Below are 18,679 nucleotides of genomic sequence, written 5' to 3' on the forward strand. Positions count from 1 at the left end.
AAGATGGAAGAATGATTCAAACTTGGAAGATGGCCACAGAAGGGGCAGACTGTCCAAAGATGAGATGGAGCTATTTAGGTAAGAAGGAACCCAAGGCAGAGGTGGGCTGGGGGCTGGGGCCATGTTCCAAGAGGGAAAAGAAGCTCATGGAAGAAAGGCGTTTGTGAGCGGGAGCCAGGCCTCCCAGGGAATAGCAGTATCACTCACTGGTGTGGTCATAACCTTTGGAATGAGGGTGTGAGTGACTGCAAATCCCCAGCCCCTTCTCATTCCCGCCTCATCACACTCCTCTAGCCTTGCTTTCTCTCTCGCTCTCTCTCGCTCTCCCTCTTCTCGTCGTTGTTTCAGAGTACGGCCAAATTTGAAGTCCTTCCCAGGGAGTGGCCCTGTTCATCCTATTCTCCAGCCAAAGTAGAAACAGCGTGAGAAGGAGAGAGGCACATTCAGCAGCCAAAGGACTCGGTGGAAAGAGCAGAGGAAAAATACACAGTGAGTTCTCTGATTGTACAAAACCCTAGACAGACAGAGTGTGTGTGTGTGTGTGAGTGTGTGTGTGTGTGTATGTGTGTGTATGTGTGTGTGTTGAAACTGAAAGCCAGAGGGGGGGCAATGGGGAATGTCACTGACTTGGAATTGAGCGAATATCCCATTTATCCATGAAATTAGACAGACAAGACACCACCAAGATAAGCAGAGGAAATTAAAAGGCCAGATATCAAAAAGGAAGATCAGACACTGGGGGTGAAAGTGGCCACAGAATAGGGGCAAACACGCACCATTTAGACTATATCGTTTCCTCTGACTTGGCAGAAAAAAGGAATGCGAATGAGAATAACGGTGAGGGGTCAAAAAGAAGTGAATCTGAAGGAGAAATAAATGTTGGGTGAAAAGAGAAAAGGGCAGGCGTCACACGGGGGACCAGGAAAAGCCCTGGACAGACGAAGAGACAGGGGCCCTACAGGTATGCGTGCTTGGACTTCAATGCTGATGTGTCCCGAGCATTACAGCCTCCACTCTCCCAACAGCCGTTAGATATGCTGCTCTTGGGACCCAGGGTGCTGCTGTTCCTGACCGCACTCATCCTCCCCTCCGGTGAGTCCCGATCTTTCCTCTTTCCTCCCTACGGTGCCTGCTCCTGGGTGCGCATGGCCGTGGACATTACTGGAGGGCGGGATGCGGAAGGGGACCAGGAGCAGAGGTGCTTGCTACGGAGTTCTAGAATCGCTATTAAAGGACAGATTTGTGTCTGAAAAGCAAGGGCTGGGATGAGACCATCAGACTCGGGAAGTAACTGGAGAGTTATGAATATAAGAGCCACACAAATAAATGCCTATTAACCCCAAACGAGGGTCACACACACAAAAATGTACGAGCAAACAGAGGACAGAGAAGCGGATACACAAATGCCTTCTCAACCATATGGAGACAGCTAGTAAGAAACTGGACCAAATGCAATGCATGACGGGGATGAGTGGGACTATATACACTCACACCTACCCCACACTAGCTCCAGCATACACACAAATGTATTCACAGGCACACAAACCTGTGCCAAGCTATACGCTCAAGAAAAGCCATCACAGACGTCACAGAACAGAGCTGAAAGCCTCGCCACAGAAAGTGAATCTCGGGACTTTGAAGAAATCCTGCTCTATTTTCTCATTCTGCTGGATACACACTGTGAGAAAATCGTGTTGTGCCTTGTTCGGAGTGCAGCTAGTGCGGTGGCTGTGAGGCTGGGACGGGACACATTAGAAGGCTGCTGGGCCCTACAGCTGAACAGGACCCCACTCCTTCTGCTAGGGGATGAGGGGGAAAGGCATCCCGAGTCGGGGCTTGGCAAAGCAGGGCTTTATTCTCAGGAACTTATTTTTCCTGAGTGTCTCCATGTCAGCACTAATGGTCTGAGCAATTTTGTATTGGACTATATAGAAAGAAAACGCAGAAAAATAAAGTACAACCATTTTCCCGTCATTTTCTGGTTCATCTTTTAAGAGCTTTATGGGGTGTACAGCTAGAGTCATTTATCCCTCTTCTCTGTCCTTTGGTACAGACTGGACACCACTAGGAGTCAGTGGTCAACGAGGAGGTAGGTAAACCTTTGGAGCTGGGCTCTTCTGTGGTTTTTTTAAAAAATATACATTTAAGTAATCTCTACCCGCAATGTGGGGCTCGAACTCAAGACCCCATGATTCAAGAGTCATATGCTCTTCCAACTGAGACAGCCAGGCGCCCTATCTGCTGGAGTGATCAAGATAATGTAGATGGTCAGAGTTAAAGAATATTGATGAAGGGTCAGAGTTAAAGAATACTGATGAATGGTCAGAGTTAAAGAACCTGTAATATAACAGAGAGACACATTGCCAAAGTGTGGAAAATAGGATCTAACTCACCAGTTTCCACAATCCTATTATCCTGTTCACAAAATCTTCTTACTTTTTAACAACTGAAATACCTTGCCCCAACCCTCCTCTATGGCCATCTCTTATTTCCACTCTCCTATATACGGCTCTTATCTCACTCAGAAAATGCCACTAATCCTAACAGCTTTTTCCTATCCATGTAACAATGGAGAAGCTAACATGCAGACAGAATAAAAAGTCAGCTCAGTACTGCAGCGAAATTCTGGCACTAAATGGACAGAACCCAAAAGTTTTGGCTTCCAAGGAGCCACTTCCTCCAGTTCAATGATGGAAACTCCAATCAAACATCTCCACTCTGCCTCCAGACATTCAACATTATGACAGTTCATCTCTTACTTTTCCCAACCCTTGAGAGCACAGCAGTATGTAACCCATTAATGGACCATAAAATCAATTAGCAGATCACAATGGTTAATTTTTAATGAATTAGTACAGACTAAAATAAAAATGGAGTACACTGCAAGTACACTGCAAGAGTAAAGCATTATCTTTTTAAACTTGTTTCAATTTTCTATGTGTGCATTGGGGCACAATGTAATTTCTTGCTGTGCATCCTGGTACAGAAGATAAAAATATAGAAACACAAATTTTTTTTTTTAATCTGCTGTGGCTAAAGTGGTCTGAATCCCGAACTTTCTGAATCTACATCAGAGTTCAGCATTAGCAAAAAAATTTTTGCATTCGTTTCTCTAGGCTGGTTAAGGTCTAGTCCTTGTCTACAAGTTTGGGATGGTTTCCTAGCAGAAATATGATATTAAAATGACTACTTAAGGGGTGTCTGAGTGGCTCAGTCGGTTAAGCGTCTGCCTTTGGGGCTCAGGTCATGATCTCGGGGTCCTGGGATAGAGCCCCGCATGGGGCTCTCTGCTCAGCAGGGGAGCCTGCTTCTCCCTCTGCCCCCCACCCCCGCTTGTGCGCACACTCTGGGGTGCCCTCTCTAATAAATAAAATCTTAAAAAGAAATTGCCTACTTAAGATTTCTTTTCAGAGAAGATGAATCCTAGATAAGCATTTATACAGTGGTAGTTCATGGAAAAGGTGGATAATCCGAGGAATATACTGAAAACCAGTACTCTATCCAGAAATTCGGAGGTGACAGCAAGGACTCACTCTCAACCCCTCTGCTCTGCCCCTGGATCACTTGCATTTCTGTACTGGAATGCAGCTAGGGAGGAAGGGAACTGGAGGCACCGGGCTACACCCTGGAGAGGTTCCACGCCCCTCTTAACGGTTTTTGGAATGACTCGGGCTAGTGGTTTTTCAAACGTCCTGGGGGATGGGAACAGACTTGGATTTCTTTTACCAAAATTTCTTCTGAAATGCGAAAGCTAAATCTGATGACTTTATACCTGGAATTTTTTTTTAAAAGAGGATGATGTAAGCAGTTAGCAGGGGAAATTGCTTCAGAATATATTATTTGCGTTTTGCCTCTGCCACAATGATCCATAGCTCTGGCATGCTGTATAAAAATGCTATTTTCTCCAGACTAAACATGGCATTTAGATGCTGAAGTTTAAGGAAAAATTCAAAGCAAACTGAATTTGCTGACCCCTGGTGGGCGAACCAGATTATGACGATAAGTCATCTACAACAAAGGATAATTATAGATAGGATATTTATTAAATATTTAGATGTGAACACTGCATTGTTATTTTGCTTTTTATTTTTTTATTTTTTAAAGATTTTATTTATTTATTTGACAGAGAGAAACACAGCGAGAGAGGGAACACAAGCAGGGCGAGTGGGAGAGGGAGAAGCAGGCTTCCCGCTGAGCAGAGAGCCCGATTTGGGGCTCGATCCCAGGACCCTGGGATCATGACCTGAGCCGAAGGCAGACGCTTAACGACTGAGCCACCCAGGTGCCCCTATTTTGCTTTTTAAAGCTGAGACAATTTGTTTCAGGTAGTGCTGTTATTTATAGTTTCAGATACAGTTTTCTTAGTGTATCTTAATAGATTCCACCTTAAGCCCTGGACCATTTATTTTTATTTCTCCTCTTGCCTTTACTTTCCAATGATCAACTGCAAGGTATTCTCTACAAACATCCCCTCCCCTCTTCTCACCTCACTTCTGAGCATCAGAAAATCATCAACATCACCTTTGGTGAACATACTTTCATGTAAGCACATCAGCAAAGTGATATCCAATTATTTCAAACCTGTCATTATTGAAATCAGTGTCTTTGGTAAAGACAGTTTTCACTTAAAATAAGTATTGCAAGGAAGTCATCAATCCATTGTACTTCCAACAAGCTGTATGACCTTGGGTAAATTATTTACTTGTCCGGTGCTCAATTGTATCATCTGTAAAAAACAGATTTTTTAAATAGTGCCTGGCATATAGTAAACCCAAATTAGCTATTATAGTATTATCTGGTAGGACAATGAAATATGTTATTCTTCTATTCCTAAACTTAAAAGTCTAACTGAGGAAGGGGATGCTTGTGGAGGATTATCTGATGGGCATATACGTAAAGGAGACAAAGGGAAAAGGATATTCTAGGCTAGGACAGTATGGGTATATTCATGGAAGTGGGAAACTGTGACATTGGGTTGTGGGGGAGAGGACTCAGGTTGGGAAGCAAACAATGAAAACCAATTGTGGGATACTTGCTACGTGTTGGCAACTGTGATAGACAGGTTTCACTCACTGGGAGTACCAGAATGGGAGGGGGACAGAGAATGCTCAGAAAATATGTTTCCTGGGGTGCCTGGGCAGCTCAGTTGGTTAAGCGTCTGCCTTCAGCTCAGGTCATGGTCCGGGGATCCTGGGATCGAGCCCCAGATAAAAAGGTCCCTGCTCGGCGAGGAGTCTGCTTCTCCATCTCCCTCTGCCCCTCCCCCTGCTCTTGTTTTCTCTCTCATAAATGAATAAATAAAATTTTTTAAAAATTATTAAAAATGTTTTCTGCTTTTTTTTTATTCAGATGATGTGACTCCAGTGACTCCAGAACCATTCACAGAAGATCCTAGTAAGCTATCCTTTTTATTTCTTCGTTTTCAAGCTGGGAATAGGATTGAGATGTCTGTACAAAGATAAATGAGGAGTAGAGAGACGTTAGTGGGCACTCTGAGCTCATGCAGACCCTAGCGTCTCGGATACCACTGATGCTGTGAACATGTTTTCTCTCCCACTTCCTTCCTGAAAGTCCCTTATGTGGGCCCAAGAGGCCATATCCTTTCACTTCAATCTTTCTTGCCTCCTTTTAGATCATCCCTTTATCCTGCTTCCCTTTCCCACTTTTCCTGCCCGTGTTTTTTTTATTCTTTGTGTTGTATCTTTGCAGATCTGGTGAACGAGCCCTCTACAGATGAAACAGGTAAGTTTTACTACCGCTTTTAAAATGGCATGATTGTTAATATCCACAATTATTTTTCCCAGCTTTTGAATTAATCCTGTATTTTTATCTAAGAAAGGGATAGAGGGATTGGGGGTGTTTTGTCCAGTGACAGTGGGATAAAAAGAAAGAGAGTCCCCATTCCTCTAAAAAGATGAAACAAAGTGGATGAATAGCTAAAATAAGGCATGTATAATAAAGTATAATGTCAGTAGGCCAAATATTCTTCAAAAGGAAATTTCACAATTACTTAACAATTAACTCTATTCCCTTGGATATAATACACAAACCCAGCCATAGCCTTGACTTTGCCCCATACCGCCATGCTCCCTTTTTTTCAGTCTTTATTTTTTATAATGGGGGAGGGGCAGAGAGAGAATCGGAAGCAGGCTCCAGGCCCAGTGCAGAGCCCGACCCGGGGTTTGATCTCAAGACCCTGAGATCATGACCTGAGCCAAAACCAAGAGTCAGATGCTTAACCACTTAACCGACTGAGCCGCCCAGGTGCCCCTTCATTCTTCCTTTTTCTCCTGTGCCTTCCCCCTTGCCAGTTCAAAGCCCTCCTGATACCTGCTGTTTTGTGCCTTTTCAGTTCTGGCTGATATCGAGCCTTCCACAGATGACCTGGGTGAGTTCAGATCTGCGATCCCAGGGCCACTGGGGCCACTTTGGGCTTTCCCCAGAGCCCATTACGGAAGGCAGTACAGCTGGTGAAGGATCCGACACAGACAGGACTAGAGTTTATGTAGCACATTCTTCCAACAGTTCAATTTAAATTAATGACATTTTTGATCCCCTAACAAGCAGGGGCTGTGCTGGGTGTTTGACGTACCAAATACCAACGTGTCATCTTTTCCTCAAAGTTTCCAAGCCTGGGTGGGTAAAGGCAAGACAAATATATAAACAGATCAATGTTTGGGAAGCTAAAGGGAAACTTCCTAGAAGTAATGGTTGAACCGATTCTTGAAAAAAGAATTGGAGCCAGTCAGGCAGTCAAAGAGGGAACAGTATGTTCAAAGATTTGAACACAAAATAGAACTTGGCACATTGAGGAAATTTTTTTTTTTTAATGAATAGGGCAAAATCTATAAGAAACGAGTGGTAGGATGTGAGAAAATGAGACAGAAACTAGATTTTGAAGAAATAGTTACTGAAAACCTACTACTGAGTACCAGGAATATAAAGATGAACAAAACTGACTTCCTTTTACTTGATATTTTTTGTCTAATCCACAAGATAAACAAATGGGTAACTTTATTCAGTTTTACAAAATGCCGTAATCAGGGTAAGTAAAAGAAGCAACAGACGGCTAAAAAGAGTCCTGGAGTATTCAGTGCTGGGGCTTAGGAAAGGCTTCTGTGGAGGGCATACTAAGTTGCTTCTTGAACGACAAGTAGAAGTGAATCGAGTAATGAGGGAGAAGAGCTTTTGGGTAAAGAAAACACTATGCGAGAAGGCTTAGGACGGAAATAAAAACCCATCAGAATAGCTTAGACAAAGAGAGGTTCCCATCAGTTTTGTGAATTGGAAATCCAGCCAGGGTGCTATTGCCCTAGTCCCAATAAAAGATGATGGCCTGAACTCACTGAGGTGGAGGTAGGGAGAATTAAGTGTGAGCTGTGAAAGAGGACTGTTGAGATGAGGTCCAGTGTCCTGTTGTGTAGATGGGGGGACCATTCACGGAAGAACAGTTTGAATCAGTGAAGGGAAAGATAGGACAGTTTAAGATGTTAGATTTGAAGGATCTTGGAAAAATCCACAAACTCTTCCATAAAATGTCAGGTGGCTTTTCTAGAAGTCTGGAGCTTAGAAGAGATCTGGGCTGGAAGGAGAAGTCTGAGAATTCTCAGGATTTAAGCCTGCAAATGAAACCAGGGGACAGATGAGATCACCTAGCATACTTCCCATAGTATTCTATCTATCGACAACTCTTCCAATGGCATTTTGACACATAACTCCCATGGTTAGTGTCTTCCCAAGATTCATCTTACTCCTTGACTTATTCATTCTACAAGTTAGGCCCATATTTAACTTGACCTTAGATTAAGTTTGGCTATGGCTGTGACCTTTGCTATTCTTTGCTGAGTAACTTTTATCCAAGAACTCATGATGACATATTTGATTGACAAAGAAATTTCCTTTTATGAGTAAGAGCTTCTACAATCTTTTCTCCCTTAGCTGTAGGATGAATCTCTTCTGGGCATATGGCTCCTTGCCTTGAATGTCCCTACTAAATTTGCTTCTTGTCAACAAAACAAAGACACAATGAAAATCAATTTTTCAATTTTAGAAGAGGAGAAAGGCAAAATCAGATTTCCTATCCTAAATTCTAAACCTCTCCAATTTCGTGGAACAGCCCATTGTGGGTTTTCTGTTAGAAGTTGCTAAAGCTTCGCAACTCATTTGTTTTTTATTTATAAGTGAGGCGACCTGACAGTTGTAGAGGTGTGACTACTGGAACTGGTAATAACTGAATAAAATTTCTGCCTTCCAGCTTCTCCTACTGATAAAAATACCACAACAGGTATGACTGCATGTCTTCTTCCTCAGCCTTCTTCTTGGGGATTCACACCTCCTTATTTTTGGAGGATACTTGGTATACCTTCTAGTTTGCTTCCAGTTCTTTCTCAAAGAATATTTTTAGTGCTCTTCGTTCCTACTCTTTTTTTATGAGCTCCTATCTTCAATCTCATGGGGAAAAGATGGGACCACTGTTGGATGATCCTGAAAGAATCCCCTTCCTAAACTAGATTTGGACTTTCTGTGGTGGTTAGTGAGTTGGGAAGTAACTGCAAGGACCCAATATTACTTGAGTTGTCATGGCCAAAGTTGCTCTCTCTATTGTACTGATGATTCTGATGTGCATCTAGGACTGGAAACTGCTAAAACAGAAACTATTACCCACCTAAGAATTCTGATTCTTTAGAATGGGGTTAAAAGCATCTCAATTTTATATTTCATACGGCCACCTGGAAAACCCTAGAAAGACTTTCCTAGAAGAACCCTCAAAGATTATTTTATCAACTTCTGCTTCCAGGTAGGAAAGCACCTAAATTTTATTTCAGCCAATTTCCTACCGTTCTCTTTTGGTAAACAGGGAGGGCATTCCCCAAACTGCAATGATTCTGTGTAGAGACTACTTTGTATTTTTTCCCCATTTTATCTACCTTCTTCCATCTCTTGAATCCTTTGTTTATCCCTGTTTTCTGTGTTTGACTTCTTCAGATTGCCGGGATGAAAAATTCGCTTGCACGAGACTCTACTCTGTGCATCGACCAGTCAAGCAATGCATTCATCAGTTATGTTTCACAAGGTAAGGGATCCCAGGATATGCAGAAAGCATCATCCATGGTCGTATTTTCATGTCAGTAACTGTTTAATGAGCACCCATCATGGGATTTCAGTTTTTGGTAGCACAGAAGTTCTTAACATGATCCTCCTAGCTATTCCTGCTGGTGCCAGATAGAACCTGGAGTCTGAATTGAGGTATATGGAGAACAGACCGACCAATAAGACTAGATGCCAGAAGGCAAGTGAGATCAGAGCTGGGGAAGGGACAGTCATGAGAGAAATACTGGCACAGTGAACCTATTACCTCATAGAAAAAGGCTGAAGCATAAGATCCAACTCTAAAGGTAGAAAATAGTGGGGAGGAGTATTAAACTTGACTCTAGGTGAAGTGTGTAAAGTATCACTAAGAATAATACCATTCCATCCCCTGCACTCCTCTGGGAGGGAAAAAAGCGATCCAAAATAATTAAGGAAATCCAGAGAGGAGGAGAACAGATAGGGAGAGTGGGGAATACAGGAGTTGAGCAAGCACCCTTGGCCTAGTCTAGTTCTCCCCCACAATGCTTTGTTCTATCTCCTTCCTTAACCATGTTACTGGGACTATGGCAGTTTACGACGTATGTACATCATCAACAATGAGATCTGCTCTCGTCTTGTCTGTAAAGAACACGAAGTTATGAAAGGTAAGATGATGTCTGGGTTTTAGTGGGGAGGGGCAGTTATGAGAGAGGTGAGTAGAAACATGGTCCTAATGGATCCAAGGTCTGGCTTCTGAGGACGGCTTTAGGCCACCTCCTTAAACCTCATCAATCCCTGCTCCACCCAGTTATGCTAAATAAGCAATCTAAGTAAAGAAGTATGCTTAATATATAAGAAAAGTATGCTTGGGTCTCTTTCCAGCTAGGTTGTAACCCCCAACCTCTCCTATACATAGAGCTTTCTGAAGCTCTGGCTGCTTTGAAGCTCACTGGGGTTCTGTGTGAAAAGGGCAAGTCAGGGGCACCTGGCTGGCTCAGTCTGGGGAGCAAGCAACTCTTGATCTTGGGTTCATGAGTTTGAGCCACTCATTGGTTATAGAGATTACTGAAAAAAAATGAAAACTTAAAAAAAAGGCCAAGTCAGCCATTACAAACAATAGACTAATAGTTGGAAGCCATGTTCATAAAGGAAAAACTTTGTAAAAAAAAAAAAAGAAAGAAAAATCCACTAATTTGGAGACACTGATGTTTGTATAGAGCCTATAAGTAAATAAAAAAAACCAGACTGGGTATTTAGAAGTTGGCAACATTTAAACAGTCTACCAATGCCAGGAACCATTTAAATTACTTATTGTGAAAATTTAGAAGTAAACAAGGGTAGAAAACCTTTATAAAAATGATTACAAGGGTCCAAAGTGTGTGGTTATAAACCGTGCATTGTGGGAACAAAGATACTTCTCACCTCCCCTATGGCCAGCCCCAAACGATAAGTGTGGTTGGTGAAGGAGCCACAGACACAGCCCCTTCTGACTCAGCAGCCCATCTTGCACTGAGCTCCTGAGTAAGAGCTGTAGTTAACTTCGCAGAAGGAAACTTGCTACTTGCCCCCATTGGCGTTGTGCAAGCCACCTGCAAGGGAAGCACCTTGAGACTGAGGATGAGTATTTGGGACTCTAGGCACTTTCAAATGTCTCAGGGGACTTACTAAAATTAGCTATTTGCACACAGTAAACACTTAAATATATTGTGAATGATTGAATCTCTCTCTCTTTTTTTTTTTTGCTATTAATAAATCCATGATTATAAGAATTGGGAGCTAGGTATACAGAGGAACCTAAAATTTACTGGCCACCTGTGCTAGGTACTTTGCATATATTATTTCATTTTAATACTCACAACTACGCTGTTGAGGCAGGTATTTCATGCTTATTATACTGGAAGGGACAGTGAGGTTCAGCAAAGTTAAGAAACTTTCTAGTAAGTAAGAAATAACCAGTAAGCTGCACATCTGGGGTTCTAGCCCAGATCTATTTCTCTTCAGTCTTTCACTACAGCACCCTAGGGTCTTCTCTTTCTCTTTAAACAGGAGCCCTTGTTATTTTTTTGCAATCCCACCCCATTATGCTCTGCTTCTCTTCTAGATGAACTTTGCCGTCAGATGGCTGGTTTACCCCCAAGGCGACTCCGTCGCTCCAACTACTTCCGACTTCCTCCATGTGAAAATGTGAATTTGCAGAGACCCAGTGGTCTGTGATCATCAAGGAAGAGGAAAGAAGAATGTGTGGGTGGGTGGAAGAGAATGCTCTAACAAGAGGGAACTCCTTCTTGTCCAACCAATGTCCACTAACCCACAGACAGTAGTATTTCTTAAAACAATCCCTTTGCAGTGTCTAGCTTTTGCTTCCACTCCCTGATTTTCCATCCAAACTGATAACATAAAGTCTATATTATTGCATGGTTTTGCTGCTTCTCAATATCATAGACATAGATTAATGATAACCATGTGGCTTATATATAAGCACTCTACATACAATTTCAAAGGAAAATAAACCTTGGGTTAATATTTACCACCGAATCTGTCTGAAATAAATCTTAGGGTGGAAGAAGTTGTTGCTGTCCATTTTGGCTAGCCATTTTTTTGATTTTCAAGAGTTTCCTAGATTAACGCCTCATTCATTTACATAGCACTCTTTACTCTTATTTTAACTATTTTCTGGATTTGCCTGCTCAGATCTTCTTTGAGAAGAGTCATGGTAATTTTTGTAGTCCTAGACAATTCTCCAGAACCAAGAGTTACACAATCCTACTGGCAATATATAAAGACCCAAGATGAGGTCTGTTAAGTTTAGAGGCTGAGGATAGAGAGAGAGGAGTAGGCTATGTATGGAACTGGGACTCATTGGTTCCCTATTCACTTTTTCATGCAGTTGTCCAATTGGCAAGTAGGGGTACAAAGTCCCAGTTACCTATTTTTGGTCATATGGGGGTTGCCCACCCTCGCAAATTAGATAATTTCATGTGAAATAATTTCTGACTTTGGTCAGAGTTTCCCTGATTTGTCACTACTTCTTTCATTCTCATCACTAAATGAAATCTGTAGAGATTACCATGCAAATGGACTCTGGAATAGCCTGATTTGGGGCTTAAGAAGGGCATTCAGACCTAAATTTTAATAAGCAGACCAAGTTTACCTATTGGTTTATAAGAAAGAGTAAAACACAATATTCAGACAACCTACATTCTTATCCTGGCTCTAGCAGTAACCAGGTAAACCAGTAAACCAGGTTTAATTTCCCATCTTTAACACGACAAGGTTAAATTTAATTTGGTTCTAAGGTATCTTTTCATTCTGTGATTCTTAAGATTTAAATGCATTATTTGAATTTCTTGAAGCCTAGATGCACTCCAATTTGTAACCACCATGTGTGCTTCAAAACAGGAGAAATATATTAAGACAGCAGTCCACAACATAAAAGAAAAAAGTCCCATTATAAGTTACCAATTACATACTATAGATCCTTCTATCTGAATAACTTAGTAACTTCCCAAAAAAGCCCACAAAAGTCAACTAAGATAAGAAATAGGAGACTTTGAGGCAAGTTACACACTCAGAATTCCTCTCTGCTTGGTAGGGTTGGATTCTTTTCCTATTGAAAAAAACTATGTAAATGAGCATCAGACTCTTGCTGTTAAGAAACAGTTTAGTTTAATTGGATTTGCACAACTGATTAAAGAGAAATGCTAAGACCCAAAGCATGTAATCTCTGCTCTACAGCCTCTAAAAGTAAATATCTTCATATATGGATAGAGGTATTAAGTAGATATTATACCCACCGTAGAGAAATCTCATAGGCACAGAATTTCCAAGAATCATTTAAGAATCTCACCGTGAACATGATCCTCCTACCGTATATTGAATGAGGTGGCATTCCCACCACAAAGCACCTCAATCCCAGTATTGTGTATATTGCAAATTAAACATTTTAAAATAAATTTTTCTTAATTCCTTTTCAGAAGAGTGGTCTTTGATCTGTTTCTTTTTCTCATGTTTAGAATGATGCCAATTTGTACTTTTTAAATTATTAAAAATGTTTTTCTTTTTAAAGACTTCATTTATTCATTTATTTGAGACAGAGAGAGTGCATGTGAGGGGGGGTGGGAGGAGCAGAGAGGGACAAGCAGACTCCGCTAAGCGCAGAGCCGGATCCCAGGACACCGAGATCACGGTCTGAATGAAATCAAGAGTCCCTTGCTAACTGACTGAGCCACCCAGGCGCCCCTAAGTTTTTTTTTTTTAAGATTTATTTTAGAGAGAGCACGTGCAGTGGAGAGGAGCAGAGGGAGAGAGAATCTCAAGCTGACTCTGCACTGAGTGCGGAGCCCGACTCAGGGCTCCATCTCACAACCCAGAAATCATGACCTGACCCAAAAACAAGACTTGGAGCCTTAACTGACTGCACCACCCAGGTGCCCGCCCCCATTTATGCTTTTATCCCACTTTGCAAAAGGAACACCGGTATTGCTCTAGTCTACTATTCTCTATTGTATCGTTCCTCACACCACAATTTTGTCATTGGTACTCCAACGCAGCAAATTTACTCTCCTCCAGGAAATTCCTGAATTCATCAGAAAATTCTTTTTCTTTTCTACCCCTTTGGACCCAACAGTCTTGCTAGGTAAAGCTTCATGCTTTACTCTTGCTTCTCTTCTACGGGATCATGTTCCAGTGTTTTCCCATTTCTCATTGTTCTTATGTTCTCTACCTTTTTTACTCTTGATATGTAAACCAACATTCCTAACTTGCTTCCCGTTCTTTCCTTATGCTTCTAAATTCTTATTTTCCCCCACAACTTTTCCCTAAGGACAGTCCCAGATCAGTTTCAGGAGGTTGATTTGGTCCTGGTTTTTCTTTCTTTTTTTTTCCCCCAGATTTATTTATTTTAGGAAGGGGGGGGGCATGGAGGGAGGGGCAGAGGGAGAGAATCCGAAGCTGACTCCCTGCTGAGCATGGAGCCCTACAAGGGGCTAGGCTGGGTTGATGGGGGTGTACATCTAATGACCTGAGCTGAAGCCAAGAGTGGGTCACTCAATGGTCTGAGCCACCCAGGAGCCCAGTCGTGTTCTTTCCCTCTGTATTTTTTTTAAGATTTTATTTATTTGAGAGAGAGAGAGCACATGCCAGAGTGCTTGTGCACTAGCGGTGGGTATTTGAGAGAGAGCACGAGAGGGGTGAGGGTCAGAGGGAGAAGCAGACACCCTGCTGAGCAGGGCCCAATCCCAGGACCCTGGAATCATGACCTGAGCCAAAGGCAGACCCTTAACTGACTGAGCCACCCAGGCGCCCCTTTTTCCTCTGTATTCTTGCCCACTGGCAGAATTTCATTTACCTCCTTCTAGTTTTTTACCCTCACCCCATTTCTGATGTTCTAGTTTTCATTCCTTGCTTCCTCCCATGAAAGGATTTGAAAATCTTTTATTCTTTTAGGTATTAATATTATCCCTTTCTTGGTGAGCACAAATAACTCCCTTCAGTGAGGAATTTATATTTTGATGAAAAATTATTTGAACCCAAACAGTGCATCTTTAAACTTGGAACTAAAGGATTTGGTGAAAGTATCTGTAGGCAAGAGCGCTTGGGTGGCTCAGTCAGTTAAGCATCTGCCTTCGGCTCACCTTTGGCTCAGGTCATGATCCTGGAGTCCTGGGATCAGAGCCCCAGGTCTTTGGGTTCCCAGCTCAGCAGGGAGTCTGCTTCTCCCTTTCTCTCCGCCCCTCCCCCTGCTCATGCTCTCTTGCTCATTCTCTCTCAAATAAATAAATAAAATCTTAAAAAAGAAGGTATCTTTAAGCAATTTTTGAGATTGAATGCCTTCTGGTACTTTGAAAGATAGCAGCTTCATCTGCCCACCCATGAGGTTTACTCCTGTTTTCTCGTCCAAAATTGAGCTGATCCTGCTCTGAGCCCAACTTTTCCCATACTGCATGCTTATGAAAATTCTCCTTTCTCCCTGAATGGGAAATTCAAGTGTGCACTATACTCTAAATATAGTTCCATGCACACTTTCTCTAAGTATTCTTTTGACTCACAGGCAGATGGTGCAAACCCCAGCTGGTCTCCCCACTTCTGGGCCTTGCTTTTGATGACATCAAGCGGTGGATGCTGCTAGCCACAGGCTCCTCCTTCCTCTGCCTCAGGGTGTTTGTGTCAAAGCAACTATGTTCCACCCGGGCAGAGGTGCAAACAACTTGCCACCTTTAAGGTTACCCTTCCTCTGGTACTGAAGCAGCTGTAAACCAGTGAAGAAAGAAATCTGAGAAGAAACAGAAGACAGAAGAGCACCAGAGAAGGGGAGTTAGCAGATGGGACAGTAATGGCAGGTTGGCATCAGGGCAGGGGACCAGGACACTGGAAGATGGGAATTCGCAGATCCGATGGGGAAAGGGGATTTGTAAAGTGTGGCCAAGAGGTCCCGAGAGACCTGGAACTTTACATGGTAGAATGGGAAGACATCAGGAGCACAGCAGAAGAGAGGCAGGACTGTCCCCATAGTTTTGTCAACTCAGGGAGGTGGTTAAAAATACAATGCTCCAATCAACATTGAAATCCTGTATCATTTAGCATTTTCACTAACCAAACATCAGGGAAAGTGACTTATTGAGGTTCTCTGTGGTAGAGAAAGGAACATGTGGCCACAGTTTTTTTCTTTCTTTCTTTCTTTTTTTTTTTCTAAAAACCAGTCAAGCAGAGCCAGAAGCAGTGGTCAGACAACAACTTCTGGGCAGAACCTAAGATGGAAAAAGCAAATGCTGTTTATATAAATAGAGGTGCAGAGCCCATAGCTTCCTGTTGACAAATTGAGCTTCACTTCACCTCAAACCCTCAATTTTTTTTTTAAATAGCCGATAAAGGTTTTTTTTCTTTCTTTCTTTCAATTTGTCCCATCACTTTAGGAAGGTTCTGGGTTTTTTCCTAACCCAGGGGGTCCTGCAGGTCTTAATTTTCTCCTTCCTCTCCCTTTTCCTTGCTTCTGCAGGTTTACCTACCATATGTGTAGCTTTGTGGGGTACATTATTAAATTTACATGATGAACCATGAGGACTGAATTCAGGATGGTCTTAAATTTGTGAGATTCGCCTCTTGCCTTAACCCGGAAAAAGAAGAACAGATGAACTTTGAGCAAATGCAAGCTAACAGTTAAATGGAAAATGCCTGAATGACACTTAAGGGATTGATGGGCATTGAGGTATCAACTGTGTCATTATACATTGTTTCCTAATATGTTGTTCTGTCCCTAAGGGTCAAACACATGAGTTACAATGAAGGATAATGAGGACTGCCCAGAAAAAGTTTTCTTCCATTTGTATAAAATTACATTCATATACCTACCCATCCATTTCCCAAAAGGGATGAGATTTTCAGAAGAAGGGAAAAAAATGTTTTTTTTTTTTTCCCCCAAGATTTATTTATTTAGGTAATATCTACACCCAACGTGGGGCTCAAACTCACAACCCTGAGATTGAGAGTCACATGCTCCACTGACTGAGCCAGCCAGGTGTCCCAACAAAGTATTACTAATATAATAAGCTTATGAAAATGTATAATGTTAACCTCAAAGTCAATAGGTGTTGAAAACAAAAATTACTTCGAAAATGTTCATATAAAATCATGAATGACAACTCCTCAACTGGTTATTCAGAGAAACCACTTTGCTGGAAGGTAATCTATAACTTGGTAAATTTTTTTTTAAGATTTTATTTATTTATTTGACAGAGAGAGACACAGCGAGAGAGAGAACACAAGCAGGGGGAGTGGGAGAGGGAGAAGCAGGCCTCCCGCGGAGCAGGGAGCCCAATGCGGGGCTCGATCCCAGGACCCTGAGATCATGACCTGAGCCGAAGGCAGTTGCTTAACCAACTGAGCCACCCAGGCGCCCCTATAACTTGGTAATGTTAAACTATGCTCTTATGTTGCCATTATTTCACAAAAACTGGGGAAGATGAGGCACATTGTAATAAGTGGTAATGTACAATAATTCATAAATTATAAACTATATGTGTAAGTACAATTCATAAGAATCACAGTATCTTCTACTGACGCAGGGCAGGAATAATTTTTCTTGTCACATAGCAGCTAAAAAATATATGCATCTATGCATGGGGCACCTACACTAAAATCAACATGGTTCTAGGTATAATAAAATATATATTTACATCATCCTGTTCATTTCAACATAAAGGAATTCATGTTTCTTTCAGGGCCAGTCCTGATGTAGCACTCACTAGTTGTGTGTCCTAAGTGAATAGCTGCTCACCTGTAAATTTATGGGAGTACATCTACCTTCGGAGTTGTTCTGAGAATGAACAAGATCATGTATTCCAAAGGGTCAGCACCTGTAACATTATATATTTAATATAACAGTAAGATTTTTTTTCTACTTAAATGGATTGGTTTCTCCCTAAATGTTCTTGAGTAGGTTTACTCTTCCTTCCTTTGCAACAGAATGAGATAACCCTTGCTGATTAGCCACTGAGCAGACAGGTGTGCAAACCTGCAAAGAGTGTAAATATCACCAATACTAGTTTGTCTCTAATTTAAATTTTTTTTCCCCACCATCCAAAATCTTTAACAGGAGAGCAGGATCTCGGGTTAGTTTTTGTAGCCCCCCACAGGCCCCTCCACCTCTGGCAAACACGTCCCTTGGAATGTGCTTAGGGGTCTGGTGTGGTCGTGCCTGCTTCACGAGACCTTGCCCAAATGCTTGTACATCTCTCAGCCCTTTAGAGGACGGGAGCGCAGGTTGGGCTGGCGCCACAGCCCTTGGGGGGAGTCCAGGGCCAGCTGGTCTAAGGTGAGGATCTCATCTCTGCCCTTGAGGATGCGTCTCTGGGCGTGGCCATGCACGTGCAGTGCACACAGATACAGTTTGGCACCTTGGGCACACGCAACATCCTCTGTTACTGTCCCTACAACCACAGCTGTTTTGTCATCTCGGCCAGGAAGCTTCATCTTCCAATGTTCCGCAGAAGGGTCCGAGGCGACTGGTTGGAGAGAGTCAAACCTTTTTGGCACAACTTGGTTGAAGGTGTGATTGGTTCATCTGGCCAGAAACCTGTTCAGCCTGCCCAGCCTTCGGTAGATGCCCTAGCTCTTGGGGCCCTGAGCTCAACTTTTCGGTCCTTGTTGTGGTGAACGGCGATTTGCATGATGCCACCTCCTTTTCCAACTAGCCCAGATTAAATTTAACTTTCAAAATTTTTTTTATCAGGTTGTTTATTACGAATCTCGTATTTCATTCTAAGAGCAACCCCACGAGGTGGGCAGTTAAAGGGATTATTGCTCCCATTTTTCCTGACAGAAAACAAGGTTTTGAGCAGTGGAGAGGTGCCACCGACTTCATAAAATTTAGCGCAGTGGAACCATGGCCAAACTCACGAATGCTAAAACTTAGGTTAATGTTGGTTCCACTGCAAAAGGAAGATTTGAAGACAAAGGTGTTTTTTAAGGGTCATAAATGAGTTGCGAAAGGTTTGTAAGAGACTCTAGACTTTTTAAAAAATTGGAATTAAAAATACGGTAAACTGGGTGGTTCAGTCAGTTAAGCATCCGTCTCCTGATTTCAGCTCAGGTCAGGATCCTAGGGTCATGAGAT

At 42.3% G+C, this 18,679-nt stretch overlaps 2 protein-coding genes across 3 annotated transcripts in view; one reads left to right on the forward strand and one right to left on the reverse strand.

Moving 5' to 3' along the window:
- The window catches only part of RIMKLB (ribosomal modification protein rimK like family member B), a 156,166-nt gene that overhangs the window by 94,822 nt on the left and 42,665 nt on the right, over positions 1-18,679 (reverse strand). The window lies entirely within an intron of this gene.
- MFAP5 (microfibril associated protein 5) lies at positions 333-13,042 on the forward strand. Of its 2 annotated transcripts, XM_021690406.2 has the most exons (10): positions 333-489; positions 1,026-1,092; positions 2,054-2,089; positions 5,350-5,394; positions 5,710-5,742; positions 6,353-6,388; positions 8,255-8,284; positions 8,986-9,073; positions 9,661-9,734; positions 11,171-13,042. In XM_021690406.2, the coding sequence occupies exons 2-10, from the start codon at positions 1,035-1,037 to the stop codon at positions 11,281-11,283; spliced, it is 513 nt and encodes a 170-aa protein (XP_021546081.1). In that variant the 5' UTR covers positions 333-489; positions 1,026-1,034; the 3' UTR covers positions 11,284-13,042. The 2 variants fall into 2 exon arrangements, with proteins under 2 accessions (XP_021546081.1, XP_021546082.1); XM_021690407.2 differs by lacking the exon at positions 2,054-2,089.

Source organism: Neomonachus schauinslandi, chromosome 5 (assembly GCF_002201575.2).
Source record: "Neomonachus schauinslandi chromosome 5, ASM220157v2, whole genome shotgun sequence".
Taxonomy (NCBI): domain Eukaryota; kingdom Metazoa; phylum Chordata; class Mammalia; order Carnivora; family Phocidae; genus Neomonachus; species Neomonachus schauinslandi.